The sequence below is a fragment of the Pituophis catenifer genome, unplaced genomic scaffold, assembly GCF_029215685.1.
Source record: "Pituophis catenifer annectens isolate HBS135680 unplaced genomic scaffold, rPitCat1.0.hap2 SCAF_2, whole genome shotgun sequence".
Classification (NCBI taxonomy): domain Eukaryota; kingdom Metazoa; phylum Chordata; class Lepidosauria; order Squamata; family Colubridae; genus Pituophis; species Pituophis catenifer.
This window is the reverse complement of record NW_027256882.1, coordinates 29,157,046-29,179,067: the sequence shown is the minus strand read 5'-3', so window position 1 is coordinate 29,179,067 and position 22,022 is coordinate 29,157,046. Positions and strand designations below refer to the sequence as shown.

Here is a 22,022-nt window from a genome sequence, read left to right as displayed (position 1 = left end):
ATGCAGAAGCTCCTGCTGGAAGCTGGATGCAGAGCTCAATGCAACGTTGCAGAAGGGAGGAGAACACAGGTAAGGACTCCAGACGCTGTTGCTGAGATACTGCTACGGATGCTTGCCTTTTGCTGTTTTGAAGCATGCAAGCCATCATCAGAACTGCGGCTGCTGGACATTCTTCCTCCCACAAGCTTCAAGCTACGTTTGCTGATTGCAATTGTTTTTTCTTCAGGTTACTTTTTTAGCTGTGAAGTTTATGCTGCCGCTCTTCTACTAGCTCGATGATGTATCGACACCAAAGCTGCTTATTGTCATGTTAGCTTTTTTCTCTTGTGAACTGTTTCGGTATTGTGGAGAGGAATCTAGGGAGATAGCCTGGCTTCACATAACCAAGATAAGACTTTGTTACTAATGTGCTTTTTTAAAGACATAGTGCTTTTTAAATGTTTTAAAGTAAATTATATTTTTACACAAGACGCCTCTGTCAGATTTATTTCAGTCCCAGTGTGTTTGCTCATGAGCTGGTTCACGGTCTGGGGTACCCCTCAACCCCACTTCGTAACAAGTGACATGACAGAAAATATTAGAATAATGAAGGGCACAAGGCAGGGATGTCCTCTGACCCCATTATTATTCGTGTTGACGTTAGAAGTATTAAACAGAAACATTAGACAGGACAAGGATATAAGAGGTATGGAAATAAAAAAGGAAGAATATAAATTACAAGACTTGGTTTTTATTTTAGAAGATCCGCAAGAAACAGGGCTAAAACTGTTAAAAGAGAATAGAAGAGTATGGTGAAGTGGCAGGGCTGAAAATAAATAAAGACAAGACTAAGATTTTAGTGAAGAATGTTTCAGAAAAACAAAAGAAAGAGCTAATGAAGAGATTAGATATTTAGATCACAAAAAAGGAAAATATTTAGGAATTCAATTAACAGTGAGATATGTAACGATTAAGATAATTACTATAAATTGATACAGCAAATTGATACAGATTTTGAAAATTGGAAAGGCTTGCAATTGTTGTTAATAGGAAGAATAGCTACAATTAAGATGAATGTATTGCCGAGGTTATTATATTTATTTCAAACAATTTCAATAAGATTGGAAAAAAAATATTTTGGAGACCTTAATAAAATATACTTGGCAGGGGGAAAATAAATTAATTTTAAAATGCTACAGGATGCAAGAAGTAGAGGAGGTTTTGGATTACCAAATTGGGAATTATATTATCAGGCAGCAGTGTTAACATGGATGAAAGAATGGATTGTATTGAGAAATACAAAATTATTGCCACTGGAGGGAAAAGGGATGGCATGCCTTTTTATGGTATGGGAAGAATAAGATACATGGTTACTTTCACAGACATTATATAAGAAATGCCTTATTGTTAGTATGGGAGAAATTTAGAGAACAACAATATTTAAAGATACCAGTCTGGCTTTCGATGATGGAAGTACTAATACACCCAAATATTGTTAACATAGAAAATATTTTCAGATATAAAGATATTTTGACTGAAATGGGGGAATTCAAAAATAAGCAAGAATTAGAAAAACAGGAGATAGACATGGTTTAGTATGCACAACTGCAAATACAATCTAGGTATGAAAAGGATGCTAAATTATATGGCTTTTATATGGAGTTGACAGAGTTAGATAAGATACTAACAGGAACAGAAGAGAGGATAATAAAGAAAAACCTATATAGCTATTTACTGAGTATTAAATCAGGAGAACAAGTGAAGGAAACAATGATAGCCACAGTTATACAATAGAACTAGCAAAATGGCAGCAATTATGGGATAGAAATTAAAAATTAACAATGTCAACTGCGTATAAAGAGAATTTGTATAAGATGTTTTACAGATGGCATTTGCCACCGACAAGATTGGTGAAGATGTTTAAAGATAAATCAGCTAAATGTTGGAAATGTCATCAGACACCTGGCTCATATATGGTGGATATATGTAGAAGTTAAAAAATATTGAATAAAAATATGCACATGATTGGAAAAGATCATACAACAACATATTGACTTGAAACCTGACATATTTCTGTTGGGGATCTTACCAGAAATCTATAGTAAAGAAAATGTATATTTGATTATTCATGTAGTAGCTGCAGCTAGAATTGTATTTGTACAAAACTGGAAAAGTGAAGAGATTCCTACAGAGGAGAATATGATAAGGAAAATATTAGATTGTGCAGAAATGAATAGATTTAACACTGGCAATTAAAGAGAAAGAACAAACTGGTTATTATGCAATATGGGAAACATTTTATTGATGGTTAGAGGATAAATTCTAATAAAAATTAGAAATAAAAGTAGATGAGTAAAATATAGAAAATAGTTAATAGAGTTAAGCAAACTAAGAGGAGGATGTAAAGTATCAGATATTTAATGTATTGAAATTAAGCCAAGAATAGATTAAATAATGAATATGATTGTAAATTTTAACTTACTACACAAACATTTGAACCCAGAGGACACACAATGGAAGATGGATTATTTGTACTTTTAAAAAAAAGCTATTTGTGTAATTCTATAAAATCCTTCATGAACTTTTACAGCTGGGCACGTAGCTAATCTTTGTAAGCCAAGCAGCATCACATTTCACTAGGCTAAGTTGCAAAGGTCGGTTGTTAGAAGTCAAAAACGACTTGATAGCATTTAATCAGTGGAAACATGTTGCAAACGCCTTAGGTACAGACTTGAGAAGCATGTTTTTCTGCCTCCTAGCTGGAGATGGTGGTCAAACAGGCAACAACTGTGCCTAGAAAGCGGGTAATATCTGTGGTTGGGCTTAAAGGAGTTAAAACCATCGAGTACTGTATTGCTAGAAATGTTGGAAGGCGAGGAAAGTGTAGAAGGAAGTCGAGTTTCCTTTTGAAAAAGCATCTTTGGGACAGCTGAACTTCCTCTTCCAGATGGCTGATGGGAGGAAGTTGGTGTGCAGAGCGGCTTTTGTGCTGTTTCCATGGTCGAAGCAGCCGCTGGCAGGTGAGTGGAGGGCAGCAGGTGGGAGGAGAGTCCGGGAGCAACTTGGGCTGGAAGCGGAGAAGCAACTGGGCTGAAGCCTCTCAGCTGCGGCTGCTGCAGGTTCCCTCCCTCCCCAAATGGAAGCCCACTGGTGCTGCAGGCTGGGAAACTGGGGGCTGCAACTTTCTGCTGGTGGGAAGTTTGAAAAAGCCTCTTTCAAGTGGAGGTTGGTTCTTTGGGAATGGCTTCCCTCCAGAGGTTGTGGCTGCTCCGTCACTGAAGGTTTGTAACAGGGTTGGAAGGATCCTTGCAGGTCTTTTATTCCGACGCCCTGCTCAACCCTCTGATCAAGCAGGAGACACAATATCATTTCAGACAAATGGCTGCCCAGTCCTTTTTTTAAAAGTCACCAGTGATGGAGCCCCAACTTCTGAAGGCAAATCCTTCCATTGGTTAATTGTGCTTAGTGTCAGGAAGTTTCTCCTTAGTTCTAGGTTGCTTCTCTCCTTGCTTAGTTTCCATCCAGTTTCTAGTCCTGCCTTCAGGGGCTTTGGAGAATAGGTTGACCCCTTCTTCTTTGTGGCAAGTCCTCATGCCTTGGAAGACTGCTATCATATCTCCCATAGTCCTTCCTTTCACTAGACTAGACATACCCAATTCCTGCAACCCTTCTTTATATTTTAGCCTCCACCCTGGTAATCCTCTTTGTTGCTCTTTTCTGCATTCTTTCCAGAGTCCCGACATGTTTCTTATGATATGGTGACCAAATGTATGCAATTTTCTAAGTGTGTTCATACTCTTTATAAAGATTGATTCTATCTCCCTGTTAATGCAGCCTAGTATTCTATTAGCTTTTTTTTGTATTAGTATTAGCTTTTTTTAGTATTGTATTGGCTCCCTCCCCCACCCCAGGTATATACTGCTGGCTCATAACTAAATTATTGTCCACTAGGACACTTGAGCCAGGTTCTACCTATTCTGTACCAGTATATTTGGTTTTCTTGCATAAGTATAAAACCTTTTTTTTTCCTCCATCGAATTTCATTTTGTTCGGTAGGGCCCAGTGTTCAAATCTATCAAGATTCTCTATCTTGAGCCTATCTTCTAAGGTGTTGGCTATTCCTGCTAACTTGTTGTCATTTGCAAATTTGATGCATTCCTGTTCTATTCCCTCATCTAAGGCATTTACAAGGATATTAAAGAGTACTAAAACAGGACCTTGGGAAACCCACTGCTTCCTTCCCTCCATATAGATGTAATCCCATTAAGGAATATACTTTGAGGGTGTATTGTCAGCCAGTTATGAATCCATCTGTGTGGATGGATGTACCTATCCCACATTTTTCCAATTTACCAAGAAATAGGTTATAGTCTACTTTGTCAATTGCCTTACTGAAATCCAATTATACTATGTATTTGATTGGTCCAATAATTTAGTCACTTTGTGTAAGAATGAAATAACATTTGTTTGGAATGGTCTGTTATTGACAAACCCATGTTAACTTTGGTTATATATTTATTATATATTTGCTTGCTTCTAGGTGTTTGCAGATCTGGTTTCATTATCTTTTCCAGGATCTTCCCAGGTAGTGATGTCAGACCAATTGGCCTGTAGTTTTGTGGATCTATTTTTCTCCCCTTTTTTGAAGATGGGAACTACCGTATTTTTCAGAGTATAAGACATACCTTCCCCCCCCTAAAATGGGGTGAAAATTTAGGTGTGTCTTATAGACCGAATGTAGCCCCTCCCATCCACTGACCCCCCACCCTTTGGCCTCTGCCTCCCAGCAATTTACCTCCTTGCAGCAAGCAGCAAGAAGAAACAGCCCATTTCAGCTTCAGCACAGCCTAATTAGCACAAGTTGATTGTTGGATTGGCCTCCAGACTCTGAGATGTTTTGCGCGGGCCTCTGCTGCTTGCTGCAAGGAGGTAAATTGCTGGGAGCAGATTTTTTTTTCTTGTGCTAATCAAGTTATGCTGAAAACGAAAATGAAAGTAAAGCAGCCTGTTTGCTGTTTGCTACAAGGAGGGAAAATTGCTGGGAGTCAGAGGCAGATTTCTTTTTCTTGTTTTCCTCACCAAAAAAGGTAGGTGCATCTTATATTCCTGAGCATTTTATACTCTGAAAAATACGGTACATCAGCTCTTTTCCAGTAGATAGATGCCACCAGAGGACTCCCAAGTGAGAAACCCTATGAAAGTCCTAATTGTAGGAAACATTCTTATGATAATTGCAGCCTGAAGAAACACCAGAGAACTCCCACAGGAGAGAAACCCTTTGAATGTCCTACACCAGAAAAGCTTTAGTGATAATTCCAATCTGCTGACACACCAAAGGACTCACACAGGAGAGAAACCCTTTGAATGTCCTATATGTAGGAAATGTTTTTATGATAATTACAGCCTGGTGAAACACCAGAGGACTCGCACAGGAGAGAAACCCTTTGAATGTCCTATATGTAGGAAATGTTTTATGATAATTACAGCCTGGTGAAACACCAGAGGACTCGCACAGGAAGATTGTGTGAAAAGTTTTAGTCAGAGTTCCAGCTTTGCTGGCTACCACAAGAATTCATTGCAAAGAAAGTGACGTCTTTTTTTCTCTTGGAGACGTCTGATGCATAGAACCAAAGTCCCAAAAGGTACAAGAAAACCTACAGGTTAGAGACTGTGAAATACTCAGTTGTAGTCCACCTAAAGTGTGAAGCCATCTGTGCATCTTTGGCCAGTCCTATCAGGCCTAGGCCTAAGCAAGAAAGGGGGAAACCACTTGACTGACTTGAAGGCACCAAACCCAAATATCTAGTGTAAGGCTCAAGGATTCTGGATGGAAAGCCACTGATTTATATAAATCAATGTTAGCTTACGCATAAAGCTTCCATGAGCTATGGAATATTGAGAGGCAAAAAGTATATCCTGGTAGGTAGGTAGGTAGGCTCTCTGGGGGACATTTACCTTGTAAATTACAGCACGCCGCGCAGGAAGTGCTTTATATGCCATCGAGTTCCTGAATGAAAATGGCATTTCTCAGTGGTGAAATCTAATTTTTTTTTACTACTGGTTCTGTGGGCATGGCTTGGTGGGTGTAACAGGGGAAGGATACTGCAAAATCTCCAATCCCACCACACTCGGGGGCCAACCAGAAGTGATATTTACCGGTTCTCTGAACTACTCAAAATTTCCGCTACCGGTTCTCCAGAACCTGTCAGAACCTACTGGATTTCACCCCTGCATTGCAGGATGCCTTTCTAAAAAGATTAGCCTGGAGATCAGTTAGCCATGTGGTTTGATGGGCTATTCTATTTTTGTCCTTTTTTTTTTTTTTTTTACAATTTTTTTGGGGGGAAACATTTCTTCTACCATCAGTCCCTTTTTCTTAGGCTCCATCTTCTAGGCCCTGCTGCATATGCTTCTCTTGTTGGATTATATTCTATTGCTTGTGTTTTCATTATATTGAATTCCAGTGAGATGTGGTCACTCACCACAGGTTCCGACAACTTCAACTCCTTCTATCGCTTCTCTATTAGTAAGAATTAAGTCGAGTATAGTTTTTCCTCTAGTTCCCTCCTCTACCTTTTGGATGACAAAGTTGTCAGCTAAATTGGTTAGGAATCCATTCAGTCACCTACTTGCTGTAGAGTTTGTCTCCCAGTTTATATCAGGGTAGTTAAAGTCTCCCATTACATCTTGATGTTGTTTTTTTCCTTCCATGTCTTGCCAATTAGTATGGTATTTCCTGTCCCATCCGTGTATTAACCAGTTTCAATTGTGCTTAATCCGTCTTTGGTTGCACAGGTAGTCCTCACTTACCACTTCTTCCCTGAGCCTTCAAAGTTACTATGGCACAATAGAAGCAGACGTGTACCTGGTCCACAAAATTTGTAATAATCCTAGTAGTTGTTCAGTGACCACACTTCAGCAGTGACTGTGATTTTGAAGGTGCAGGAAAAGGAGTTGCACCTCGGGTTCTGCCTATAATTGCACATTTGTGGTGGCTGCAGCATTCCACACTCATGATCTCAATTTGTGGCCTTCCCAGATAGCTTCTGACGAGCAAAATCAGTGGATATACTGGCAGGAAATTGGAAGTCACGGTCATATAAAATCGCCTTTAACAATCCACAGTAATTTGCTTAACAATTATAAAAGGTATAGTTGTTCCTCTTATAGTTAACAACTATAAGAGAAACATATATAAGTTGGCACTGTCGTGTGACATCATGCTGCTTGGAGTTCTTGTGGACAGCGTTTTCTGTTCTTATTTGCAGCTGAAGGACTTCCATGAGCAAAAGTGGTGCTTCAAAGCTTGCAGAGGCTTTCAGCATCAATTCATCAGTTAAAGCTCCCACATCTCTAAATTTAGCTCAGAAGGTTTGACTGAAACCATTTTGAGACATTTTGTCAGGCTTGAAAGACATAGATTTTCTCCATATATACATGTGTAGGTGGATGTATCTGTATTTCTCTCTATGTATATATCTGCAATTACATAACCTATCCCCAGCACTTCAAGATATATTTGATGATAACGCTTTGCATTGCTAAAAATTCATGATTTACCCAACTAAATAACTGAATTTGAATGGATATTTGAACACGGATTTCAGTAGTACTCCGTGTCTCATATGAATCATGAATAATGTAAGTGATTATTCTAATACTGGGACATGTTTGTTTTTTCATGTAATATATACTTTTTTTCTTTTTTCACATCTCTAACCATTTTATAAACAATTAAAGTTACACTTTTCTTTGATTCTTACAGACAAACATGATGGCAATAAGAGCACTCTGGACAACTGTAAATAACAAGCAACCTTGAAAAGGGAAGAAAATCAAGCCAGAAATCAAAATATTTTCTATTTCCTTCAGAAAACCTCACAATTCTGCTTCTCCTCCAGCAGCTGTTAGACAAAAGAAAGAAAATCAAGAAAGAATAAGCAGATTATGCAGAACTCAAGGATGCATTACATTAAAATTGAAGGGAGATTACTATTCATTCAGCAAAAGAAGGAAATATCTGGAAGTCAGTGGGGAGGAAACTGTAAAGTCATGGAGAATAGACAGTAGTGCAGGCATCTGCCTGTGAGGAAAAAACGGCTTGAATGAAAGCACCACTAAAAAACATTGAAATTGTATTTACAAGTTGACAGTCTGATTACCAGTCTACCAAATAAATTTTTTCATTAAAAGTATATAACAGTATTGACCAGCAAAAAAAAGAAAGAAAGCATCACTAAAAACGACATTGTCCATATTTTTGACCTCCTCAAGAATACCAGCTGTGGAAAAGTTCCATAGATGTACCTACTGTGAGAAAAGCACAGATTGCAAATAACAGCTGATTATGCAACAAGGAGCCAGAAAGGAGAAAAGCCAAAAAAATTACCTGAATGTGACAAAAACTATGGTCAGAACAGCTCCATTGTGGTTCATGGAAGCACCCACACAGAAGAGGGAAGCCACAAAAGTGCTCCCAATGCGGTAAATGCTTTAGTGAGCATGGCAACATGGTGCTACATCAGATACTCACAGGAGGGACAAAACGTATGACTGCAGATTGTATGAAAGTTTCATTAGATATTCCCAGGTCATGAGACACTAAAGGACTTATACACAGGAAAAAAAACCATTTGAACATTCTTTCTGTGGGAAACATTTCGTTTTCCGTTTTGAGAATTCCAGACTCACACAAAAGTGAAACCCTTTGAATGTCCTGATTGTGGAAAAAGTTTCAGTCACAATTTCAGTCTGATGAAGTCAATCAGTAGATTGACTCCACGGAAAAACTGCATGAGTGTCTAGATTGTGGGAAAAGCTTTATTAGAAATATCCATCTCGGACAACAGAGAACGCCACAGGAAAAAAAACATTTCAATGACCTTTCTGTGGGAAAAGTTTCAGTTAGAAATCTAGCCTCAAGATACACCAGAGGACTCACTTAGGAGAAAAATGCTTTGAATGTCCTGATTGTGGGAAAACTTTCACTTGTAATTTGAACCTTGGTGATACACCAGAGGAAACCCAAAGGAGAGAAACCCTTTCAATGTTCTGATTGTGGGAAAGGGTTCATTAGAAATTTCCATCTCATGAGACACCAGAGAACTCACATAGGAGAGAAATGCTTTGAATGTCCTGATTGTTGGAAAATTTTCAGTTATAATTCCAACTTGGTGATAGACCAGAGGAATCATAAAGGAGAAAACCCATTTCAGTGTTCTGACTGTAGGAGAAGTTTCAGTCATAATTCCTGCCTCGTAATACATCAGAGGATTCACTCCATGGAGAAACCTTATCAGTGTCAAGATTGTGGGAAAGGTTTCATTAGAAATTCCCACCTCCTGAGACACAAGACCATTCACACAGGAGAGAAATCCTTTGAATGTCCTATCTGTGGGAAAAACTTTAGTGATAATTCCAGCCTGCTGAAACACAAGAGGACTCACCCAGGAGATAAACCCTTTGAATGTCCTGATTGTGGGAAACATTACAGTCATAATTCTCACTTGGTGATACACCAGAGGACTCACACAGGAGAGAAACCCTTTGAATGTCCTATCTGTGGGAAAGGTTTTGGTCGCAATTACACGCTGATGTTACACCAGAGAACTCACACAGGAGAGAAACCCTTTGAATGTCCTATCTGTAGGAAAGGTTTTTGTGATAATTCCAATCTGCTGACACACCAGAGGACTCACACAGGAGAGAAACCCTTTGAATGTCCTGACTGTGGGAAACGTTACAGTCAGAATTCCCACTTGGTAAAACACCAGAGGACGCACACAGGAGAGAAACCCTTTGAATGCCCTATCTGTGGGAAAAGCTTTAGTGATAATTCCAGCCTTCTGACACACCAGAGGACTCACACAGGAGAGAAACCCTTTCAATGTTCTGATTGTGGGAAAAGTTTTAGTCAGAGTTCCAGCCTGGTGAAACACCAGAGGACTCACACAGGAGAGAAACCCTTTGAATGTCCTGACTGTGGGAAATGTTACAGTCATAATTCCCACCTAGTGAGACACCAGAGGACTCACACAGGAGAGGAACCATTTGAATGTCAAATCTGTAGGAAAGGTTTTTGTGACAATTCCAGCCTGGTTAAACACCAGAGGACTCACACAGGAGAGAAACCTTTTGAATGTCCTATCTGTGAAAAAGGTTTTAGTCGCAATTACACACTGATGTTACACCAGAGGACTCACACAGGAGAGAAACCCTTTGAATGCCCTGACTGTTGGAAATGTTACAGTCAGAATTCCCACCTGGTGATACACCAGAGGATTCACACAGGAGAGAAACCCTTTGAATGTCCTGACTGTTGGAAACGTTTTTGTGATAATTCCAGCCTGGTGAGACACCAGAGGACACACAATGGAGAGAAACCCTTTGAATGTCCTGATTGTGGGAAAAGTTTTAATCAGAGTTCTAGCCTGGTGAAACACCAGAGAACTCACACAGGAGAGAAACCCTTTGAATGTCCTATCTGTAGGAAACGTTTTTGTGATAATTCCAGCCTGGTGAAACATCAGAGGACTCACACAGGAGAGAAACCCTTTGAATGTCCTATCTGTGGGAAAAGCTTTAGTGATAATTCCAATCTGGTGACACACCAGAGGACTCACACAGGAGAGAGACCCTTTGAATGTTCTGACTGTGGGAAAAGTTACAGTCAGAATTCCCACCTAGTGATCCACCAGAGGACTCATACAGGAGAGAAACCCTTTGAATGTCCTATCTGTGGGGAAAGCTTTAGTGATAATTCCAGCCTGATGAGACAGCAGTGGACTCACACAGGAGAAAAACTCTTTGAATGTTCTATCTGTATGAAAAGTTTCAGTCAGAGTTCCTACCTAGTGATACACCAGAGGACTCACACCATGAAGAAATCTTTGAAATGATCAGTCTGTGGATATTACTTCAAGGATAAATCACCCCTTATTGCACACAAGGTAATCCATATGAGTAATCCATATGTACATCTCCACCCTGGGCCACCCCAATGATGCCCTTGAAGTGATGTCCCGATGTCTGGAGGCCGTGCGGATCTGGATGGGGCTCAACCCGTCCAAGACCGAGTGGCTGTGGTTTCCAGCATCCCGATATAGCCAGTTGACGCCATTGCTGGCTATTGGGGGCAAGTCGTTGGCCCCCACGGAGAGGGCTTGCAACTTGGGCGTCCTCCTGGATACACGACTGTCCTTAGAAGAACATCTGACGGCTGTGGCCAGGGGGACTTTTTATCAGGTTCGCCTGATTCACCAGTTTAATCCCTTTCTGGATCGGGACTCCTTATACATGGTCACTCACGCCCTCGTCACTTCCTGCCTGCACTACTGTAATACTCTCTACATGGGGCTCCCCTTGAGGAGTACCCGGAGGCTCCAGCTGGTCCAGAATGCGGCCGCGCGGGTGGTTATGGGAGCGACATGGCGCTCCCACGTAACACCCCTCCTACGCGAGCTGCACTGGCTCCCAGTGGTCTTCCGGGTGCGCTTCAAGGTTTTGGTTACCACCTTTAGAGCGCTCCATGGCTCAGGATCTGGTTACTTACGAGACCACCTTCTGCCACCGGTAGCCTCTCACCGGCCAGTACGCTCCCACAGAGAGGGGCTTCTCAGGGTGCTGTTGGCCAAACAGTGTCGACTGGCGGCTCCCAGGGGGAGAGCCTTTTCTGTGGGGGCACCTGCCCTTTGGAACGAGCTCCCCCCAGAGATACGAAGGATCCCGGATTTGCGCACTTTCCGCCGTGCCCTCAAGATCTTTTTATTCCAGCAAGCGGGGCTGGCCTAACCCTTTTTAATTGTTTAATTTTAATTCGAATCTGTTCTTAAAAATAGGGGTGTTTTAATTAGTGGGCCAAATCTATTTAATATGTTTTTTAACTGTTTTTAAATTTTATATTATATTTGTTTTATTTATGGCTGTTCACCGCCCTGAGTCCTTCAGGAGTAGGGCGGTATATAAATCTAATAAAAGATAAGGATAAAGATAAAGATAAAGATAATAGATGAGTTTAGAGAATGCTTGAATTTCATTTGTGATCTCCTATTGAAAGTTTAGGTGAGAAATTGATTGTTTGAATTTTGGCCTGATTCATTTTGCTCAAACATTTCTCAGGATTAAATTCATAGGTGGAGAGAAAAGGAAAATGGAAAATGGTTAACTAGTTTCTGGTTATCAGCAGAAGCTTCTGTATATTTCCTTTTCCAGAAGTAGTTGAATTCCTCAAAAAGGAATTTTGGGTGGAGCTTTTGTATGTTGATTATAGAATTCCCACATGCGGAGTTTCAGTCCTCTACCTTGGTTTCGGCCAAATTTTGAGCCCCAGAATTCCAAAGCCAGCATAAAAGTAGTCCTCAAGATATAACTATTAGGTAAAGGTAAAAGTTCCCCTCACACATATCTGCTAGTCTTTCCGGACTCTAGGGGGCGGTGCTCATCTCCGTTTCAAAGCCAAAGAGCCAGCGCTGTCCGAAGATGTCTGTGGTCATGTGGCCGGCATGACTAAATGCCAAAGGTGCATGGAACGCTGTTATCTTCCTACCAAAGGTGGTCCCTATTTTTTCTACTTTCATTTTTTACATGCCTTTGAACTGCTAGGTTGGCAGAAGCTGGGACAAGTAACAGGAGCTCACCCCGTTATGCGGCACTAGGGATTCAAACCGCTGAACTGCCAATCTTTCAATCGACAAGCTCAGCCTCTTAGCCACTGAGCCACTGCGCCACTGCGTCGCTGTTATTTTTATTTATTTATTTTTATTTGATTTATATAATTATTATGGGCGTTGAATTACCATTGCATGTTGCAACGGCTGTTAAGTGAAATTGCCATTAATCAAATGCTAAACGTTAAACAGAACACTATCTACTCAGAGCTGGGGAAAACTCTTGGAGATCTAGCGCATGGCCAGGCTTGCCTGCCGTAGGCATTTCTAGGCCCCCCTACCCTCCAAGACATCCTTGTGCTCTGTATCCTAACCTTTGTGTCCCCTTGGCCCTTCACTGCCCTCCACGGTCCCCTTACACCTGACTCCCACCCCACCCAACCTCTCACCCTCCTCCTCCTTACCTTTTGAAGATCTCTGAACCTCATGTTGGGGAGGGAGGGAAGGACATGCATCCTTGGGCCTCATGACTTGTTCTGGAAGCAGCCACCATTTTCAGTGGGCCCTGGATTCATCCCTGCTGTGAACTGTGGTAATGGTGCAACATGTGTTTGACTTAGGCTTACTGAGTCATTACAAGACACAATTAGTCACAAATAAACCTTTTTTTTTTAATCACGTTTTCTTGATTTTTTTTCTTCCCCCCCACACCCCATTCAGCCACATATTTTATGAACAGAGTATTGGCCATGTCATATCTTATACAACTTATTGTATGCAAATACATTTTACTTAATTACAATTTCTGCCAAGATCATCTGTTTCCATATTTTTTAATCATATCTTAATATTTCTATGTTTATATAAACAACATCTTTATACATCTTTTTTTTTTATTCGCCCTCAAATTCAATTTTTCTATTTTTACTCATATTCTTTTTTACTTTTTTAATAATTCATTCTTTATCCTAATACATTTACACATGTTCGGGGTTGCCTTTCTTCCATTTCATCTTTTTTATTGTACAGCAATCTTCTCGTTCCCTTCCGTCTCCCTCCCTTCTTTTATCCTTCCTACTTTCTTCTTTACTCCTCTCCTACTTTTTCCCTACTTCCTCTTCTCCTCCTCCTCCTCTTTCTCCCGTCTAACCTTCTCTCCTACTCTTATTTCCCCTCCCTTCCTCCCCTCTTCCCTTCCTTCCATCCCTCTACTCCTTTCGTCACTCTCTATTGTTGTATTCATTTTTAATTTATTATTTTCCACTATGGTGTCCAGGCAACCCCGACTTTTCCTCCATTTATTAAATATATTTCTCAGAATTCCCCTCCTCTTTTTAATTATTAACAATATATTTCAACTGATTCCATTTTTACCTTAAAGCCTTTGCTGAGTTGGCCTTCCAATCCTTAATCTATTTTACCTTTAACAATAACTTTCTTCTTTTTTACTTCTTACTTATATTTCATTTCATTCTTACATCATTTACTAACATTTCAATTTTATTCAGTTTTACATCTCAGTTTTTCATCTTAATTTCAATTAATTCCTTTGTTCGTCTCCCTCTTTAACACACTCTTCTTTACCATCCACTATTATTTCTCTCCAATCTATACTTTTTCAGACAACAAAACATATAACCCATTCTGTCTTTCATATTACATCTACTGTTCTATTTTACATTAAACAGCATATTTCTTCTTTTTTGCTTCTTGCCCACGTTTCATTTCATCCTTACTTATATCCCTTTTACAATAATCTATATTTTTCTTCTAACTTACTTTTTACATACAGTTTCTATTAATATTCTTCTCTTAAATCAACATACTGATATTTTAATTTCCTTTCTACTATCCCTTTTTTACCCATTTTCTTTTTAACCTCTCCACAATTCCATTTCTTGATAATTTTCTCCTTTTCTCCCATTCTCTTATCTTTTTCTTTTTCTTATATATCCCTTTCTGCCTTCTCTAAATTTTACTCTTTTAATTTTCCCTCTCAATATTTCCCCATTTCCTTCTCTTCTCTTCTGTGGATGGTTTGCTTTTAGGTACTGATACAAGGGAGAAATGTATACAACTATACTGCTCTTAAATTGCCTGGCAACCTGTGGCTATAAGGTATCTAAAGCAAAAGCCCAAATTGCACAGCAGGAAGTTAAATACTTAAGGTATGGCATCTCTGCAGGATAGTGGAGACTGTTAGCCCCAAGGAGGGAAGCCATATGTCAATTAAAGACCCCTTTTAACAGAAACAACTAAGAGGAATCTTGGGAATGGCTGGTTTTTGTAGAATTTGGATTCCTAACTTTGGATTAATTGTCAAGCCCCTCTATGAAGCAGTCAAAGGAGGGGACAGGGAAATATTTGAATGGACTGGAGAATGCCAACAAGCGTCCACACAAATAAAGAGTGAGCTTATGAGAGCACCAGCACTGGGGCTTCCAGACCCCACTAGACCTTTTACCCTCTTTGTACATAAGTGGGAAGGCATTGCAGCAGGAGTTCTCACCCAGAAACTAGGCTCGTGGCAAAGGCCTGTGGCATATTTTAGTAAGCAAATAGATGGGGTGGCATTGGGCTGGCCTGGATGTCTGTGAGCTGTGGCAGCAACTGCACTGCTAGTTGAGGAAGCTCAAAAGTCCCACACGGGGTTCAAGAGATAATGGAAGGGAAAGGAGCATTTTGAATGACTGGGGGCCGCCAAGCCAAGTATCAGACAATCCTGCTTGACTCCCAGCTATACAATTAGAGGTATGTAATGCCCTCAATCCAGCTACATTCTTGCCCCAGGTGGATACTGAATTGCCTCATGATTGCGTACAGGTTGCAGATTCTGTATATGCCAGTAGACCCGATTTTAGTGATCAACCAATCCCAAATACTGACTGTGAATGGTTTATAGATGGTAATAGCTTTATGATAGAAGGTCTGAGTAAAGCAGGATATGCAGTGGTCACACCATGGGAAGTTATAGAAGCCAAACCACTACCAGTACACACTTCTGCCCAACTGGCTGAGCTGGTAGCTTTAACTAGACCCTTACAGTTGGCTGTAGGATAAGGTGACCAGACACCCCGCTTTTGGCGGGACAGTCCCGATTGTTAGCAATTTGCCCCACGTCCCGCGGCATTTTAAAAAAGTCCCGATTTTTCATTCTGTCTCCTGAGTCCCGGCTGCCTCCTGAGTCCCAGCGGATGGCTAGAGGGAAAAAAACTGTTTAAACTCTTGCCGCGGGGCTTCAAAGGGCCGCCCTACAGCTAATCAGTGTTAAAAGAAAACAAATGAGTAGACCGATGCCTGCAAAAATAGAAAAAACAGCCCCTTACGGCTTCCGCATAGGTTAATAAGCACAAGTTGATTAGCTCGGCTTCCCCACTCTCAGCTGATTTGCTCTCAGCTGTTTTGCGCAGGGCCCTGTTCTGTTGCTAGCTGCAAAGAGTTCCTGGAGCAGATTTTTTCCCCACTAGCTATGCTGAAAAAGCGAAAGTAAAGCAGGGTCTTTGCTGCAATGTGACAAAATGAGGCAGAGAGAGATTTCTTTTTCTTTTTCCTCACCAAAAAAGGTAGATGCAAAACTGCAAACAATGGGAAATTTAGGGCAAAAGAGGAGAGTTCAAGATTTTAAAACACAAAAGAAAGAGTGACATGGTTAAGAATGCTGCACGGGCATAAATGTGAGGATGGTCATAAGTGTGAGAACCAGTCAAAAGTGTAAGGACCTGTCAGAAATGACTTTTTTCAGCCCTCTGAGTAGTCCCTATACACATAGCCATGGCCACCCAGTCACATGACCTCCAAGCCACACCCACAAAATAAGCCACGCCCACAATGGTGTCCCGCTTTACCGATGTTAAAATCTGGTCACCTCACTGTAGGACTAACAGTAAATATTTACACAGATAGCAAATATGCCTTTGGAATCTTGCACGCTCATGGAGCTCTATGGAAGGAAAGAGGATTATTAAAGGCAAAAGGGTCAATTATTAAGTATGTCCCACAAATTTTAGAATTATTAGAAGCAGTCTGGCAGCCAAAACAAGTAGCAGTCATACATGTCAAGGGGCATTCTAAGGACCTAATGGAGACTTCAGTGCAAGCAAATTTACAGAATTTATACACGGCATTTAGGAGATATAAAATTTCCTCCTTCAGCAATGAAGATTGGTTGTTGATGCTCTTGGACGCAGCCCTGGCCAGCAGGAGTGAAGCTGTCTCCCCTGCAGTGTCTGGCCTGATGGTGCTGCCATGTCCTAAAATCCTGGGAGCCACAAGAAATCAGTCTTAAAGTTTTGAGATGTAGAGAGATTTTGATCTCCACTGAGAGTCACCTCTAAGAAAGCTGATTGTGTAATTCTATAAACCTTCATGAACTTTTATGGCTGAACACATAGCTAATCTTTGTAAGATAAGCAGCATCACATTTCACTAGGCTCAGAAGTCAAAAACGACTTGATAGCATTTAATCAGTGGAAACATGTTGCAAAGGCCTTAGACAGAGGCTGGAGAAGCATGTTTTTCTGCCTCCTGGTAGGAGATGGTGGTCAAACAGGCAACACCTGTGCCTAGAAAGCGGATATCATCTGTGGTTGAGTTTAAAGGAGTTAAAACCATAGAGTACTTTATTGCTAGAGAGGTTGGACGATGAGGGAAGTGTAGAAGGAAGTCGCGTTTCCTTTTGAAAAAGCACCTTTGGGACAGCCGAACTTCCTCTTCCGGATGACTGATGGGAGGAAAGTGGAGTGCAGAGCGGCTTTTGTGCTGTTTCCATGGTGGAAGCAGCAGCTGGCAGGTGAGTGGAGGGCAGCAGGTGGGAGGAGAGTCCGGGAGCAACTTGGGCTGGAAGCGGAGAAGCAACTGGGCTGAAGCCTCTCAGCTGCGGCTGCTGCAGGTTCCTTCCCTCCCCAAATGGAAGCCCACTGGTGCTGCAGGCTGGGAAACTGGGGGCTGCAATTTCTGCTGGTGGGAAGCTTGAAAAAGCCTCTTTCAAGTGGAGGTTGATTCTTTGGGAATGGCTTCCCTCCAGAGGTTGTGGCTGCTCCGTCACTGGAGGGTTTGTAACAGGGCTGGAAGGGACCTTGCAGGTCTTCTATTCCAACCTCCCGATCAAGCAGGAGACCCAGTATCATTTCAGACAAATGGCTGTCCTGTCTCTGTTTAAAAGCCTCCAGTGATGGATCCCCTACAACTTCTGAAGGCAAATCCTTCCCCTGGTTAACTGTTCTCAGCGTCAGAAGTTTCTCCTTAGTTCTAGGTTGCTTCTCTCCTTGCTTAGTTTCCATCCAGTTTCTAGTCCTGCCTTCAGGGGCTTTGGAGAATAGGTTGACCCCCTCTTCTTTGTGGCAAGTCCTCATGCCTTGGAAGACTGCTATCATATCTCCCCTAGTCCTTCCTTTCACTAGACTAGACATACCCAATTCCTGCAACCCTTCTTTATATCCTCTTTGTGGCTCTTTTTCTGCGTTCTTTCCAGAGTTTCAACATGTTTTTAATGATATGGTGACCAAACTGTATGCAATTTTCTAAGTGTGGTCGTACTCTTTATAACATGGTACTAGTACTTCACAGGTTCTTGATTCTCTCTCTCTCTGTTAACGCAGCCTAGTATTGTATTGGATTTTTTCCCCTTGCAATACACTGCTGGCTCATATCTAAATGATTGTCCACTAGGACTTCAAGGTCCCTCTCATAATTACTGCTTGAGCCAAGTTCTATCTATTCTGTACCAGTATATTTGGTTTTTCTTGCATAAGTGTAAAACCTTATATTTTTCCTCCATTGAACTTCATTTTGTTAGGTAGGGCCCAGTGTTAAAATCTATCGAAATTTCTTTATCTCGAGCCTATCTTCTGAGGTATTGGCTATTCCTGCTAACTTGGTGTCATTTGTAAATTTGATGCGTTCCCGTTCGATTCCCTCATCTAAGGCATTTACAAAGATATTAAAGAGTACAAAAACAGAACCTTGGGGTACCCACTGCTTCCTTCCCTCCATATAGATATAGTCCGATTAAGGAATACACTTTGAGGGTGGTTTTTCAGCCAGTTACGAATCCATCTGTGTGGATGGATGTACCTATCCCACATTTTTCTAATTTACCAAGAAGTAGGTTATGGTCTACTTTGTCAATTGCCTTACTGAAATCCAATTATACTATGTATATGACTTGTCCACTAATTTAGTTACTTCGTGTAAGAATGATATAACATTTGTTTGGAATGATCTGTTTTTGACAAACCCATGTTGACTTCTGGTTATATATTTGCTTGCTTTTAGGTGTTTGCAGATCTCTTGTTTCATTATCTTTTCCAGGATCTTCCCAGGTAGTATTGTCATACTAATTGGCCTGTAGTTTTATGATCCATTTTCTCCCTTTTTTGGAAGATGGGAACTACAGTATTTTTTGGAGTATAAGACGCACCTTTTCCCCCCCTAATTACATCAGCTCTTTTCCAGTTCACCGGTAGTTCCTTGGTGCGTGAAGATCTTTGAAATATATGATTCAATGGTTTTTAGATCATGTCTGCCAGCTCCTTCAGAACTCGGGGATGTAATCAATGTAGTCCTGGTGGCTAGAACTTGTCCAGAATGGACAGATGTTTTCCTATCATTTTCTTGCCTGTTTTAATTTGTATTCCTAGTCTGCCTTTTACAGTTCTGTTTTTGGTAGATTTGGCTATTTTTTCTTTTTGCCTGAAGATAGATGCAAATAATGAATTAAGTAGCTCTGCTGTGTCTCTACTGCTGGTCACTTCTTCTTTGCCATCGTTTCCCATTAGTGGACTAACTGTTTCCTTGACTTTTTTCTTGTTTTATACATGCTTTAAAATTATTTTTGACATTTGTTGCAAGTGTTAGTTCATTCTCAGCATGAGCTTCATTTCATCTTTGCAGATTCGGGCTATATGCTGGTATTCTGCATAGTTATGTGTCCCTTTTTCCATTTTTTATACTTGTCCTTTTTGTCTTTTAGTTTATCAGAGAGATCTTTATGCAACCATGCCAGTTTCTTCTTGGTTCCCCATCTTTGGTTGCCCAGGTAGTCCTCACTTACCACTTCTTCCCTGAGCCTTCAAAGTTACTATGGTACAGTAGAAGCAGACATGCACCTGGTCCACAAAATTTGTGGTAATCCTATCACTTGTTCAGTGACCGCACTTCAGCAGTGAGTGTGGTTTTGAAGGTTTAGGAAAAGAAGTCACAGCAATTCAGATTCTACCAATAGTTACACATTTATGATGGCTGCAGCATCCCATACTCATGATCCCAATTTGTGGCCTTCCCAGATAGTTCTGACCAGCAAAATCAGTGGATATACGGGCAGGAATTTGCAAGTCACGGTCATATGAAATTGCCTTTAACAACCCACAGTAATTTGCTTAACAACTACAGGGAAACAGAGGTAAGTTGGCACTGTCATGTGACATCATGCTTAATGATTAGTGAGGCTCAGTTCCAATTGTGGTAGGTTAAGTGAAGACTACTTGAATTGGAATTTCACCAGAGGGGTTGTAGACAGTATTTTCTGCTCTTATTTGCAGCTGAGGACTTCCATGAGCAAAAGTGGTGCTTCAAAGCTTGCATATATATGATTCTCATATGAATCATGAATAATGTAAGTGATTATTCTAATACTGGGACATGTTTGTTTTTTCATGTAATATATACTTTTTTTCTTTTCTCACATCTCTAACCATTTTATAAACAAAGTTACACTTTTCCTTGAATCTTACAGACAAAGAGGATGGCAATAAAAGCACTCTGGACAACTGTAAATAACAAGCAAAGTTGAAAAGGGAAGGAAGTCAAGCCAGAAATCAAAATATGTTCCGTTTCCTTCAGAAAATCATACAATGATGCTCTTCCTCCAGCAGCTGTTAGACAAAAGAGAGAAAATCAAGAAAGAATAAGCAGATTATGCAGAAATGAAGGTTACGTTACATGAAAAGTGAAGAGAGATTATTTATCATTCAGCAAAAGACGGTTTGAATGCTTTGAATATTCTGATTGTTGGGAAACTTTCAGTTATAATTCCAACTTGGTGATAGACCAGAGGAATCATAAAGGAGAAAAACCCGTTTAATGGCTGGATTGTGGGAGAAGTTTCAGTCATAATTCCCGCCTTACGCCATGGAGAAACCTTATGAGTGTCAAGATTGTGGGAAAGGTTTCATTAGAAATTACCATCTCCTGAGACACAGGATCACGCACACAGGAGAGAAACCCTTTGAATGTCCTGACTGTGGGAAAAGCTTTAGTAGTAATTCCAATCTGCTGACACACCAGAGGACTCATACAGGGGAGAAACCCTTTGAATGTCCTGATTGTGGGAAACGTTACAGTCAGAATTCTCACCTGGTGATTCACCAGAGGACTCACACAGGAGAGAAACCCTTTGAATGTCCAGACTGTGGGAAAAGCTTTTGTGATAATTCCAGTCTGGTGACACACCAGAGGACTCACACAGGAGAGAAACCCTTTGAATGTCCTGACTGTGGGAAACGTTACAGTCAGAATTCCCACCTGGTGATTCACCAGTGGACTCACACAGGAGAGAAACCATTTGAATGTCCTATCTGTGGGAAAAGCTGTAGTGATAATTACAATCTTCTGAGACACCAGAGGAGTCACACAGGAGAGAAACCCTTTGAATGTCCTGACTGTGGGAAAAGTTACAGTCAGAATTCCTACCTGTTGACACACCAGAGGACTCATACAGGAGAGAAACCCTTTGAATGTCCTATCTGTGGGAAACGTTATAGTAATAATTCTAGCCTGGTAAAACACGAGAGGACTCACACAGGAGAAAAACCCTTTGAATGTCCTATATGTGGGAAAAGTTATAGTAATAATTTTAGCCTGGTGATACACCATAGGACTCACACAGGAGAGAAACCCTATGAATGTCCTGATTGTGGGAAAAAATTTAGTCACACTTCCAACCTGGTGACACACCAGAGGACTCACACAGAAGAGAAACCCTTTGTATGTTCTATCTGTAGGAAACGTTTTTGTTATAATTCCAGCCTTATGAGACACCAGAGGACTCACACCGTGAAGAAATCTTTGAAATGACCAGTCTGTGGACATTACTTCTAGCATAAATCATCCCTTATTTCACACAAGGTAATTTATATGAGGAATAGTAGATGAGTTTAGAGAATGCTTGAATTTCATTTGTGATCTCCCATTGAAAGTTTAGGTGAGAAATTGATTGTTTGAATTTTGGCCTGATTCATTTTGCTCAAACATTTCTCAGGATTAAATTCGTAGGTGGAGAGAAAAGGAAAATGGAAAATGGTTAACTAGTTTCTGGTTATTAGCAGAAGCTTCTGGATATTTCCTTTTCCAAAAGTAGTTGAATTCCTCAAAAAGGAATTTTGGGTGGAGCTTTTGTATTTTGATTATGGAATTCCCACATGTGTAGTTTCAATCATGTAC

At 40.6% G+C, this 22,022-nt stretch overlaps 1 protein-coding gene across 1 annotated transcript; it reads left to right on the top strand.

The window, feature by feature from the left end:
- LOC139310053 (zinc finger protein 585A-like) lies at positions 1 to 21,787 on the top strand. Its single transcript, XM_070934217.1, has 7 exons — positions 1 to 69; positions 5,276 to 5,438; positions 8,321 to 8,463; positions 8,665 to 8,778; positions 8,997 to 10,731; positions 17,083 to 17,093; positions 20,766 to 21,787. The coding sequence occupies exons 1-7, from the start codon at positions 1 to 3 to the stop codon at positions 21,654 to 21,656; spliced, it is 3,126 nt and encodes a 1,041-aa protein (XP_070790318.1). The 3' UTR covers positions 21,657 to 21,787.
- The last annotated feature ends 235 nt before the right edge of the window (positions 21,788 to 22,022 follow it).